This window comes from Canis lupus, chromosome 2, assembly GCF_048164855.1.
Source record: "Canis lupus baileyi chromosome 2, mCanLup2.hap1, whole genome shotgun sequence".
Taxonomy (NCBI): domain Eukaryota; kingdom Metazoa; phylum Chordata; class Mammalia; order Carnivora; family Canidae; genus Canis; species Canis lupus.
In genome coordinates, this window is record NC_132839.1 from 15,521,946 (window position 1) to 15,536,376 (window position 14,431).

General features: G+C 36.9%; 1 protein-coding gene and 1 pseudogene across 18 annotated transcripts in view; both read left to right on the plus strand.

The window, feature by feature from the left end:
- MCTP1 (multiple C2 and transmembrane domain containing 1) overlaps positions 1–14,431 on the plus strand; it is a 527,670-nt gene that overhangs the window by 167,512 nt on the left and 345,727 nt on the right. The window contains exon 1 of one of the 18 annotated variants that reach the window (XM_072791185.1): positions 12,009–12,147. The exons of 16 other annotated variants lie outside the window; for them this stretch is intronic. In XM_072791185.1, the coding sequence (XP_072647286.1) occupies positions 12,091–12,147 (57 nt within the window). In that variant the 5' untranslated portion in view covers positions 12,009–12,090. Of the gene's footprint in view, positions 1–12,008; positions 12,148–14,431 lie in introns of those variants that run through there. One more of the 18 variants, XM_072791188.1, reaches the window with a different exon arrangement.
- Positions 12,016–14,431, plus strand: part of LOC140612941 (developmental pluripotency-associated protein 4-like) — a 33,421-nt pseudogene continuing 31,005 nt past the window's right edge.

Consider the following 14,431-nt stretch of genomic DNA (forward strand, 5'->3'; position numbering starts at 1 on the left):
AATCAGTTGTCTTGATACAAATATAAGAGACTGGCAAAAGTAGGGTAGCCTGGAACTAGGAATCTTGCAGTCAACTTAAAAATAAGAGATCAGGACACCTTCTTTTCCTAAGGGTAGCAGTATAAAGTTGACCATGGTTTGAACCTAATTATTTTTGCAATCCCTTAGATCTCACTATTCTATGAATAAACCATTTCCTATTCACTTCTGATATTGCTGCTCTGTCCCCTGCTCTGTGGTCTTTCCCCTTAGCTTTGCTGTTGTTTTTCTTTGCTGTTTCAAGGCTTGGAAGGTGTTCATTAAAACAAAAATAAATAAATAAAAATAAAATCCTCTGTATGTCAAGCACCTTAAACTCCTTGGAGAAAGTGGATTTTACAAGAATTTAACATAAATAATAATAAAAAAAACAGTCTGCCTTGGGAAGAAGTAATCTCTAAGAAGCAAAAAGGAAAAGTAAAAGAAAAAAGTATAAATACCAAGAATTCGTTACAGAGGGAATTTGGAAGTGGTTGTATAGAACAAAAGGAATAAAGGAATCAGAAGAAAATATATAGTATTTTATGTTAACAGAAAATTTGGAAATTCTCAGAAATGGTAATAATAAATATACCTGGGATATTAAGAATTGCTTTTTCTTTTGTACTTTTATGTGCTAAACAGAACTATTTTTGGATTTATCAAAATCAGATTATTAAGGATTAGGCAAAGCAGTATATCTTCTGCTTATAAAGAAATATGTATGGATTTTTCACACTGTGTCTTTTTAGTCATAAGATGTTTTCATCAAGGATGTCTCACGATTTATAAGCACATACTATTTTAACATTCGAAAGTGAATTCTTTAAATTTTTCCCCCTTACACTCATTAAAGGAAAATCAGCAGTATTGTTAATTTGGTAATTCAGTTTTACAAAATTTACATGTTATGAGTCAAGACTCCATTTTAGATCCTATTTAACTTGCAGGAACAAAAAATTTTGATAACTGATTTATTCAGTAAATGTTTAGTGCTACTAGAAGGTTAAGCAATCACTCATGACCTCAGAGTGATGAGTTTAGTGGCAGGAATCTTAATGTGAAAAAAAAAAAAAAAGGCCTGGAACATAACTTGATCAGCTTTATCTCCTAGAAAATTCATGGGGAAGGGATAAATAGAAGACAGCATGCAAGGAAGCGGTATGAAGGTGCTCCAGCTATACACTGCTGCAAAACAGACTGTCCCAAGCTTAGTGGCTTAAGACAGCATCAGTCATTTATACTGTTCATCAATATGCAATTCGGGCAGGGCTTGGCTAGAACAGATTTTTTTTTCTGCTCCCTGCCACATCACTCAGTTGGGGCCTAGAAGATCCAGTTTCAAAATGGTTTATTCAGACATCTATAATAAAGTTGGTGCTGCCCTTTGGCAAGGAGCCCACCTGGAGCAATAGACCTAGTTTTTGGTCTTCCTTATGGTGTGGTGGCTGGGTTCTAAGAGCAAGCCCTCAAGAGAACAGACAGATTGTGAACCGGTTTTGATGGTCTGTCTTCAGAAGTCACATAACATTATTTCTGCTATAATCATAATTCTGTTCAAGGAGAAGGAACCTCCCATCATCTCTTGATGGGAGGAATATCAGTCGCATTGCAAGAGTAGCGTGTGGAATAGGAAAGCCTTTTTCCCAGTTTTATCGAGGTATAATTGACAGATAGAAATTATATTCATGGTGTACAGTATGGCACTTTAATGTAGGTATACATTGTGAAGTGATTACCACAACCAACTTAATTAACCTCAGCGTTACCACTTTTTGTGTGCGGTGAGAACATTTAGGATATACTCTCTCAGCAGATTTCAACTATATTAACATAGTATGAACTATAGTCCCCATGCTACACATTAGATCCCCAGAACTTACTCACTCTGGGTAACTCTGACTCTGTATCCTTTAACCACCATCTCCCCACCTTCTCCACTCCCTACAACACCCAACCTTCAGTGATGGGACACAAGTAAACTGCTATAGACTTATCTGTTTAAAGTGGTGGTGGTCGGGAGGAAGCAGGAGGCACACAACAGTGGTCCACAGCAATCAAGGAATCCACCCAGGCTCATGCTGGCAGTTTCTTCATTAGGGTGTAGTCCTGCTCCTTGGAATTATCTTTTCTTGCTTGCTTTCACCCGATAGGCTCTTGGCTCTGCCTTTTGAGCCAGCCTTTATACTCCATTAAGGAAGATAAAGCTTTATTTGCAACTAAATAGCTTCCTCTCTCTGCCTGTTTATTGTCTGTAGTACTAGGTTTCCAAAGTCTACTTTTCATTAATCCAAGTTGATGGTTACTATTCCAGAACAATTCTCAAAACTTTGTGGGTCTCCTATGAGTCCACAAACAGGAGTATACTTTTTCTCTACTTTTGGATCCCTTTTAGATACCTCAACATAACATCCTTATGATACATAGAAGCCCAGTTGTTTAATGGAGAGGATTTGTAAAGCATACTCTTAAGATTCTTAGATGGCCTTTATGCATCTAAAATGTTCTGAGAGACACTGCCTTAGATTCTTCTGAACTCTTAACAAAGAATTTTATAATTCAGCTCTGGATTGTTCTTTGCCTTAAAGCCATTTCTCAAGTTGAGAATTGTTTACTCTTTGGAGAGGCTGGGAATAAGAAACAAGTGTTTTTATTTTTGTTTTATTTTTAACCCAGTCTTCCAAGGACATAAGGAAGGAGGCACTAAAGAAAGTAGGTTTGTGGTGGGGAAGGAGCAAAGGAACAAGAGTATGGAGTTAGGGTGGCAATGATATTTTTATCATAAATATAATTTCAAACAAGCCCCGTTTGAGTATGGGCTATGTTGAGAATTTTGTAAGGTATAAGACTAGGAGGGAGTATTGGTAGGGGAGTAAACTATGTTGCTTACCAGATTATATAAATTGTGTTAAGCAAAGAAGGTTGGATTGTTTGGGAGAAGAGAGAGCTGAAAGAAATAAAAGATTGTAGGTATTTTTCTTTTTTGTTCAGTTCCAGTTTATGAGCTGGTTAAGTAGTATGCTCTATCCTCCAGGATGGTGGTCCCTGAAAGAGTTTATGAACTAAATCAAACCGAACAGACTTGTAGGGGAGTAAAACAGATCCAGGACTTAAAGAGACCATTTAAATTCAGAATGGAGCTAACTTTTTAGACCCTGGCTTGGAAGGCCTAAATTGGATTGTTTAATTAGCATAGAACCAATGAAGGCCTTTTCTCATTTATTTTTTTTTTTTTTTTTTTTTTTAATTTTTATTTATTTATGATAGTCACAGAGAGAGAGAGGCAGAGACACAGGCAGAGGGAGAAGCAGGCTCCATGCACCGGGAGCCCGATGTGGGATTCGATCCCGGGTCTCCAGGATCATGCCCTGGGCCAAAGGCAGGCGCCAAACCACTGCGCCACCCAGGGATCCCGCCTTTTCTCATTTAAATAGAAAAGTTCTCCTTGCATTTACAATATGAGTCAGAAGGTGTTATTTTTACCAAATCAATTCCAAAGTATTACTCTTAATAAAAGTCTATAATTTATGGATCTGAAAGTTTCATTTTAAATTGAATGGAAAGCTTGGTTTAAAGTAGGAGGTATCTAGAAATAACAAGTTTTGGCAAGGATGTGGAGAAAAGGGAGCCCTCATCCATTGTTGGTGGGAATGTCAGTTGGTACAACTACTATAAAAAATAGTATGGAGGTTCCTCAAAAAATTAAAAATGAAAATACCCTATGATCTAGTAATTTGACTTTTGAGTATTTACCTGAAGAAAACAGAAACATCAATTCAAAAAGATTTATACATTCCTATGTTTACTGCAGCATTATTTGAACAGCCAAGATATGGAATCAACCTAAGTACCCATTGATGGATGAATGGATAAGGAGATATGGTGTGTGTGTGTGTGTGTGTGTGTGTGTGTGTATACACACATTTATATATATATATAATATATATTATATATATAATGAAGTATATATATAATACATATAATATATTATATGTATTATATATATAATATATATAATGAAGTATGAATATATATAATGAAGTATTATTCAGCCATAAAAAAAGACTGAAATCTTGTTATTTGTGACAACATAGACAGACTTAGAGGATATTGTGCTAAGTGAAGTAAATCAGAGAAAGACAATACTATATAATTTCACTTACATGTGGAATCTAAAAAACAAATAATAGTAACAAAAAATGTGGAAACAGACTCACATATATAGAGAATAAACGTGATTACCAGAGGGGAGGGGGTGGGGGGATGGACAAAATAGGTGAAGGGATTAAAGGGTACAGCTTTCTAGTTATAAAATAAATCATGAGGATATGAAAAGTGCAGGGTGAGAAATATAGTCAATAGAAATATAGTCAATAGTGTTATAGTGACATTGTATGTCATTAGCCTTATGGTGAGCACTGAGTGATATATAGAATTATCGAATCACTGTCTCTTACACACCTGAAACCAATATTGAAACCAATCTATTATATGTCAACTATGCCTTATATTAAAAATGGATCAATAAAATTGCTAAATTGGCAAAAATAGTAAATAGACAAACATGTATGTAAACGTGTGTATCTTGCCATGAAAGAGAAGTTATGGTCAGAGAGAAGAGTGTTGTAGAATAATATAGGATATATTCTTTTTGTGGTGTAAAAAGCATGCACCTATATCATATATATGATCCTATATTCTTGGTAAATGAAGAAATCACAAAATTTAGAGTGGTCAGCTTTGGGTAACAGGGAAGCAAGGTTGGAGGCTTTTAAACTGTGCTTAATACTGTTCAATACTGTTTTGAGTTTTTGGTTTTACAGAGTATGTATTTTTTAACAAAAATAAATATTAGGGGACACCTGGGTGACTCAGTGGTTGAGCATCTGACGTTGGCTCAGGGCGTGATCCCAGGTCCAGGGATCAAGTCCCACATTGGGCTTCCTGCGAGGAGCCTGCTTCTCCCTTTGCCTATGTCTCTGCCTTTCTCTCTGTGTCTCTCATGAACAAATAAATTAAAAAAAAAATTTTTATTAGTTAAAAAAAAAAAAATTAAAGTAGGGGTTCCCTGGGTGGCTCAGCAGTTTAGCGCCTGCCTTTGGCCCAGGGTGTGATCCTGGAATCCCAGGATGGAGTCCCACGTTGGGCTCTGGGCATGGAGCCTGCTTCTCCCTCTGCCTGTGTCTCTGCCTCTCTCTCTCTCTCATGAATGAATGAATAAAATCTTAAAAAGAAAAAGTAAAGTAGGAGATGTCCACATCGATTTCTTTATGCTCAAAGAACTTTTATTCTGACATTAAACTTGGTCTGTTTCTAAGACAAAATGTCTTTTAAATTAAATTCTGGAATATTTGCTTCATCTTAGATTTCTCAACCTTTATCTCCCACAATTTATAAATTCATAAATAAGTATCCTTTTATTCCCTCTATAGTAGTGAGGGAAAAAAAGATATAGAATTAAATTTGCTGCCCTTTTTGGCTGTATTTCCCAAGAATAATCAGACCTGGGCCTGTAAGTATGCTGTGCTGTTTACTTGGTCTGCAATTTTTAAATACAGAAGAATTGCAGTTTTTCTCTTCGGTATATAATAAAGAGAAATGATAAGACATAAGAGATGTCTTTCCCCTGTATTTCTGTCCATCCTCCCGGAAAACTGCACTTACAATAGCACTAAAATGAATATTTAAAATTGGAATCTTCTTCAGTTTTCTCTGGGGCAATCTGGTGGGAGTAGCATAGAGACAGAGCAAGGACACCTGAGCCCGACCTGCCAGCTGGATAATCTTGAGCAAGTTACTTAACTTCTCTCTGTTTAAGTTTCCTTTACAGAATTCGGATGTTTTAGTGCCCAGTTCATAAGTTTGTTATGAGGAAGTAATTAGCCAAAATCGGTCAAATAGTTAGAACAGTGCCTGGTGTGTAATAAGTGCAAAATGCATATTTGGAATTTAAAAACAAGTATAATAAAGTGTATAAACAAGTGTTTGAGGCTACAGGTACTCACCTCCACTCCACTACTTGTCAGCTGTGTAGGTGTGCTCAAGTGACTTATCTCATTAAGCCTCAGTTTCCTTTTTGTGAAATAGAATGATTGACAAAAGTAGTGCTGCCTGCCTCACAGTTTCTTAGGATTTTATGGGATGGTGTATGGCAAGCTCAGAGCACAGTGTCTGCTTCCTAGCACCAGTGAATGCAAACACATCTTTAAATTTCCATAAACTTTCTATTTAAAATTTTTTCCCTCCCCCCATTCCTCCCCCCTTTTTCCCCTATGAACTTTCTGTTCCTTTGTGTACATTGGGTTTTATCTTTAATTCTTCACACTTCTAGGTCAGTTTTAGATCTTCTTTTTTTTTTTTTTTTTAGATTTTATTTATTTATTCATGAGAGACACAGAGGCAGAGACATAGGCAAGAGGGAAAAGCAGCTCCCTATGGGGATCCTGATGCAGTCTTGATCCCAGGACCCCGGGATCACGACCTGAGCCAAAGGAAGACACTCAACCACTGAGCCATTCAGGTGCCCCTACTTCTAGATCTTCTGAGAACCAGATAGGGATCCTTTAAAAGGCATGGCCACAAAAAAAAAAAAAAAAAAAAAAAAAAAAAAAGGCATGGCCACAAGGACAGAATATAGGGGAAGGGAGGCTGAAAGATAAGTTATGTAATGTCCCCAGAGGCTCTGCAAGTGGACTTGTGCTAGGGATCTTGTGTTAGGGACTATCCGTGGTCGGGCTTGAAGTCTTGTGGGCCTAGAAACCACACTTGTCAGCAGTTCCAGAGCTCATCTGTCCCCCAGAGCTTTGCTCATATTAACGAAGCTCATACGACTAATGTACAGGATCAGAATGCCAGTGTTTCCATTTATAAGTGAAACTCCTCATCCTGACAGTTCATGCTCCCATCCAGCCTGTTTGTGCTTGTAGACAGGCCAGGCCACCTCTCTAACCAGGCTATCAGTTTATTAATTTGTAATGAGGACATAGCTACTGAGTTGCCCCTCAAGTCCCTCGGGTTTCCAGCAAGTTCTCCTGGAAGGCATGCCAACAGGATACCACATTCTATTCAGAAAGCAGCTTGAGGAGCATGGAATCATAAGGGCAGTTAATTCCTAGACTCAGATTTCATGGAATTAGAGGGGGAGATCCACAGGAGGAATGGATATGCCCCCCCATCCAGAGCACCCTTTCCCAGTGTTTGAACAGCCATTACCTTTGCTTGCTTCTGAGACTGCTTTGTATGTGTGTGTGTGTGTGTGTGTGTGTGTGTGTGTGTATATATATATATATATATATATTTTTTTTTTTTTGGTCTGAACTCTGTCAATAGGCTCTGTTAATAGAGCTAGTATGCTCAGATTATTGCCATGCCTGAGGGTCTGAGATTGACTGTCCATGAGGCACAGCTGGTCTTCCCAAGCTTTTGTTTTTCTCTTATATAGTATGGAGGGTAAGATTTAGAAATCAGGAGTATTCACATAACCATCCAGAGCTCTAGCCTCTCTGGAAGAAGGCCTGGCCCTCCTGGACATCACATCAGTCCTCTGAGACTGAGCGGAAACTGTCCCCTTCGGACGAGGCTTGAGGTCTGCCCTTTATTCAGTCACTGTGCTTCCCCCCCCCTCCCCCAGCCCCATCCCTGGCCTTGATCTGCGTTACCTGCTGGTTCCACGCATGCCTCTAGGCGTACATTTGCTTCATTTTGACTATTAACGTTGCCTTCATTTAGCTATGCTCTGAATTACTGTAGTTTTCCTTTTCTCATTTAATTCTCAGACAGCAGTCTTATTTTCTCATTTCGGGATTCATTTCACTGTCACTCCCAAGTACTGAAACCACATTTTAGTTTGTAAGCCCTGTTGGGTTACAGTGATGTAAAACTCATAGCTTCAAGGAAGTGGGATACCCTTAATCATTCCTTAGGAAATACGGGATGCTGCAGGCCACCCTTTTGTCTTTCTAGCTTAACGGTCTTTTCTTCCTCCTGGGTGAAGAATATTAAGTACTCTCATATTCTGTACTTTTTTGTAAAGGCCATAGATATTACCTCCAAGGAGAGAAACAGAATGTGAACATTCGTATTTGCAAACAAAGTACATTTGGATGCCTAAACAAAATTTGTTCACCAGTGGATTTCTTCAAGGAACAAGAGTTTATTTCTAACTTTAGTGTTATAAATTATTAATAATCTGATACAAATAGATGCGCTACTTCCTAGGATTCCTAAGAACTATTGGGCTTTGTTTTTTTTTTTAACTTTGTCTCTAATGAATGGAGGCGGTATCATTATGTGATCAAATCACTAACTGTAAAAATGAAATTTTCCAAGGAAGCATCTTTTTCAAACAAATAGCCCAGCTTTTAATTGCTATTAGTCTTCTAACTGTATTAGAATTAATTTACATATGATCCGATTGGGAAAATAGAAATATCAGGTCTAGTTCTTGCTATATCTCTCTGGTCCATACTACCTCAAATATGACCACTTTATGTATTGATTGATCTTTGGGGTACAATGTGATAGCATATTCTCTTCTCTCTGTTTTGGAAAGACCTTATATATATCTCTTACAGTAACATTTACTCCATGTTATTTAAACTACTATTAAATAATGAATTAGCACAGTTTCCAGAACACCGTTACTTCTTCATTTCATCATCATCATCATCATCATCATTTGCTTACAAGTTTTTTTCTCACTTAGACTGTATATCTCTTGGTTATGTGGTACTTCTTCTTGTGTATGCTTTCTAACACAACACAGGCACCCAGCAGATGCTCCATAAATGCTGAACTGAAGTGCCCATTAGAATTAGGAGTTCTTCTAAGTTCCCCTTTAGATATGCAATCTGATACTATTGCTGGGAATGCTTCAGGAGTAATGACTGAGGAACACTTACTAGTCTCCATATTTCTGACCCAAGAAATAGAGATAAATAACTGAAAAAAGTAGACTTTTAAATTTAAAAAATCATATATTTAAAAGTAATAAATATCAAAAGATGGAAGGAGAGAAGAGCACTTTCCTATTTGCTACAGTGTTTTAAAAATAATAATAGGGTAGTCCACTTAGAGTGAGAATAATATAGTAAAATATAGGCTTATAAAATATCAAATTGTGATTCTGTTTTAAAAATAACATGTTCTTTTCAAATTTTCTACAGAATATGTGAATTTATTTTTGTAAGATTTATGAAATGGATAACACACTGAGCAAAAAGATTGGATCACTTCCTTATTTCAAACCTCCTTCCCAGATATAATGACTTGTCCAAAATTGGTGCATAATCCATCCAGATTCCTTTCTGTGAATTTGCATGTAAAAATCTATATTCCCATAACTGAGATAATGTACATCTCTGGAATGTGTCATTTCTATTTAATATTTTTTAGGGAGTCTTACAGGGTGGTGGATCTAGATAGCCTGGTTCTTTTTAATAACTTCATAATATTCCTTAGTATGGCGAACCCATTGTTTATTTAACCCTTCTGCTGTTCATGGCCCATTGCAAAGTTTCCATTTTTTCACTATGAAAAACAATTCTGCAGTGAATGTTCTAGTGCATTCATCACTATAACAGGAGCAAATGTGACTTAATGGAGTGGCCAGATCTAGGAACCACAATAGCATCAGGAATCTGCCCTTCACATCTTTGACTTTGTTTTTCTCTTGATTGGCTTCATTTTTAGACAACTCACCTCATGTAGTAGCACATATGTCAACCAGCAGTTCTAGGTTTATGATCTGTAAACTGAACAACCTCTTTCATATTATCTGCAAAAGTAGAGTGTTGACTGTCACTGTACCAGCTTGGGTTATGTGCCCATCCTTGACCCTATCACTGTAACTCTGTAGATAGTATACACTAGTTGGTCATGCCTGGGTCACATGCCCACTTCTGGGGCCTGGTCAGCATTATCCAAACAGTACCTATTGGGATGGAGGGATGGATGGGTGACTTGTCAAATGAAAATCAGAATGATGACATCAGAAGGAGGAGGCACATATGCCAGTCAGGCAAATATATCAATGTCTCCTACAAATGTCTTATAATGTTTTATGTTTTCATGAGTAGGAGATGAATAGGCATCCTAATGGTGTACAGGTTTATCTTATAAGGACCCAAAGTATTCATATAAGTATGTTTCCAAGTATTTACTAGAATAATGAAACAAATACTATTGTATATGAAAATAAAGCATGTAATAGACTGAAGATCATTAACATTACGAGAAAGATGTAATTTTTCCAATTCAGGAAAAGTCTTAATATATTTGCTGTGAAAGTTCAGTGATATGATAGGTTATATCTTTTATATGATAAATACCTTGTCTTAGAACACCTTTTTAAATATTGTATTATTTGCCGAATATTAGCCTAAATTCTATATTTTGTTTATTTATTTACTAAATAGTGTTTATTAAATACCACTATATACTCAGCACCATGCCAGAGGCTGGGGATAAAATATTGACTACAAGATCTCTGCCCTCAGATTTCTTACATTATTGTTAGGGACCACAGACCATAAATAAGTAAATGAACAAATAAAGGAGAAAATTCCAGGTTGTGATGCACTATGAAGGAAATGAAAAGGATCATGAGATGGAAAATAATTGGGGAAAGTTAGCTAAGGTGTAAGGGCAGACCTTTCTAAAGAGAGAATGTTTGAACTGCAAATTGAGGATGAAAAGTGAATCCCAAACTCCAGACCTATACTGCAGATACAGTAGCCACTAGCCACATATGGCAATTGAGCACTCGATGATAGCTACTTTGAATTAAAATGTGCTATAAATGTAAAACGTACATCGGATCCCTAAGAGTAGCGTACATCAGATCCCTAAGAGTAGTACAAAAATTATAAGATAATTAATAATTTTTATGTCAGTTATGCAATGAAATTGTAATATTTTAGATACATTGGGGTAAGCATTATTAAAACTAATTTTGCGTATTTCTCTTTTTTAATGTGACTACATTAAAGAGTTTAAAATTACCCATGTGTCTTACCTTATATGTCTATTGAACAGTCCTAGTCTATGTGGTTTCAATTTGCTATAAATGACACGCTTTCTCATCTTTTTGTCCTTGATCATGCCAATGGCAATTGAATTTATGTAGTAGATTTTCTCCAAGGATCAAGTCTGTAATATTCATTGACTGAGGTGTATAAATATAATAATTCAATGTGTGATCAAGCTTAACACAGCTCAGAGTTAAGAGGCAGTGGGTGGCGGAGAAAGCAAAGAAAATTGCCACATTTACTAAAGGAGTTGTGTCATTAGTCATGTTCCTTTAGAAATGTTCACGAAACAGATAAAGGAGGGCTCTGAATTGGAGAGGTAGGCAGAGCAAGCATCGCCAGGTAATGACAGCGTGGGACAGGATTTCTGTGGGAATCAGCAACAGCAAACCACAAAGATCTATTTCCATTCCCTACTTCGTGAAGGAGATTCTGTTGTGTTGTGTAGAACTGCCATTTCTTGCACATTGAGATAAGAGTTTGGGTCTACACAGTGTTGATGAACCACAGGGAATGCTAGTGACTTTAGCGTGCCTCTTTCAGGGCGATGCCAGCAAGTCGACACACATTTAATAACTTGATGTTGATTCACTGCAGAGAGAAAGCAGAAGAGTTTTCTCTGTGCCACCTTGTTCTCCTTTCCATCTGTGGCTTGTGCCACAGGGAAGAGGTGATTATTTTAAAAACACACGTTTGATTTTAATGGGTGCAGTGTTTACATTTGAGTTTACAAACTGGTTCGAACCCCAAATGTGATGTTTGTTATGTAATCTAACAGTTTTGGGAGGGGGAACACCCCGACTGGTGTGAGAGAGAGTTGAGTCATATCCTGTGAATGTGAAGCTACCGTATTTAAGCATCACGGGTTCCTCTTACTTTCATTCTAAGTGGCTGCAGTTCAGAGCAGCAAGTGCTCTGTGAAGAGGCTGTTACTAGCCCTTGGAGGTGAACAGCCTCTCTTGAAAGGATTCAGGGAAGAAAGCCAAGTCTGAATATGCAGTTTGCTCACTGGGATGAAAGATGTTTTGTTTATTTCTAATCAACGATGCTAGACACCTGCAAGCTCAAAAGTGCCTGCAATTTGCCATTTGTTTATAATAAGGTAAGTTCCATATTTTGGTTTGCTCATTGCATTGGCACAGCCTAGAATGAACGTGGCAGTTTTCATATGATTATGCTTCAGAAAATGCCTCCTCACAGGTATTTGAAGGTGGCATTTGAGATTCTAACGCAAGTCATTTTAAACTTAAAGTACAATCCATTTGTGAGATACTTAATTGAATAGATTGATAGTTCCTTTATAATAGTTTTTTTTTAATAAAAAAAAATGCAATACCTGAGAAGCGGAAACGTTCTAGTAATTTTATAACATTTTAGTTTTTCTTTTCTTTTTAAGAATTAAATAGTACCAGCTTCTTTTTTTCCCCCCTTTCTGCTGCTCTTTGATCTTGATTAAAGGTGAAACATCCATAAAATTCATATGATTATGCTTGGATCTTACTCTAAATAACCATAGCTTGACAACTGTATTTCTCCACTGAAATAGAAAGTGGTATTAATAATTATTAGGAAGTTGCAAGTTGAAACGTAATGAAAGTCTCTTTCATATTTGGCTTTCTATATAAGTGAAAGGCTACCATATTCATAAACTTCTAATTGCTGTAAGCTTTAAAATGCGCATGAGTTTATCACAAACCCACTTCCTCAGTTGTTCTTAGAGACACTCATAAACTGTATGGATAGGAAAATCTGTGGATAGAAAAGTGAATGAGGGGTCTGTTTTTCCATGCTTTAAGCTTGCTGCTGACAGGTTGGGGTGAATAACAGGAATGCTGTCTTGGTGTTTTTTTTTGATTAGAGAAATGACATCAAATCAGATCTAATGTTGGTGTCTGGTGTCACATAATTTTGGACACTCATATTTAAGGACTATGAATTCTTTTGAGGTAGAAAAGGTTAATTTGATTTTGAGAGCTGTAGCTGTGAATTGGTAAAATTAATGAATCGAGGGCTTTTTGTATGCTTTGTGACACTTGGCATTAGAATACTTTCTTCTTGATTGACCCACTGTCATGCTTATAGATTGTTTCATTTCTATTCAAAATTATATTCATTACAAAATCACTTGATTCTAACTACAACGTGGAAATTACTTTTCATTAGGTATATATTGAATAATTCATGTTTTCACAAAGGTCAGGGGGTCAGTCAACTGTTGGAAGGCATGTAGTTTTCCACTTGTTTGAAGGGGAAATGAAAATTAGTTCAACTTCCAGGGGCGCCTGGGTGGCTCAGTTGGTTAAGTGTCTGCCTTCTGCTCAGGTCATGATCCTGGGGTCCTGGGGCAGAGCCCTGTGTCCTGGGGCTCACTGCTTGCAGGGAGCCTGCTTCTCCCTCTCCCTCTGTCAATCTCCCCACCCTCACTCATGCTCTCTCTCTTTCAAATAAATAAATACAATCTTAAATAAATAAATAAAATTAGCCCAACTTCCAAACATATATGAAGGCAGTATTCCAAATTGAGAAAATAAAGAACTTTCGGGAAAATGACTTAACAGTGTGAGAGCCTTTGGGAACTTGCATAGTGAAAAGGCACATATCCCAAAAGATTAAAATCCAAGATATTATAAATAGAATATTCTGATGCCAAATGTGTATCAGACTCTGCTTTTTTGCCTGGGCAGAAAGGGAGCTCTATTCTGGTTCGTTAAGGGTTCGGCTTGAGAATTTTTCCTTATATCATATGTGAATTACTAAATGTCAATAGAAAGGATAGAACACATCTACATCAAGACAAAAACATATGTTCTTATACTTTGTTTCAGATTCTTAAATATGGATTACAATAGCCATATGAGCTGTTGTTATGAATTAAAACTCAAACTGACAAAATTTTGTGAAATTAAGTCTTTACATTCTGCTCTGTTTCAAATATGGACTTTTTATTTATGACATTGGATAGCTAGCTGGTAATTATGTGGTGAGATAATTGAGGCACCTTGTTTCCCCTCCTTCCTTGCTGCGGTCCCCATTCTTTGGCTATATTCCGTACACTTCCAGAAAGGGTATAGGAAAGCATGGGGAGAGGGAAGGAAAAAGAGCAGAAACACGTAGTATACTATTTCTATCTTTCACCTCTCAATCAAAATGGTTTTGACAAGGAAAGAGGTCAAATAGAATAGCTAAAATGAGTCTATCAATAACCTGTGGATCTTAGTTATTCAGGAAATCCCTTGACCTCTGAGATGAAGAATAATTGGGAGCTTGGTTGAGAAAACCCTTTTGGCCTTACAGGATTGCTTGCAAGGATCAAATTTTATCTGTATTTTATTAACTGTAAAGTGTGACACATATTTTTGAGAACTTCTTTCTTTGTCTTCCTATAT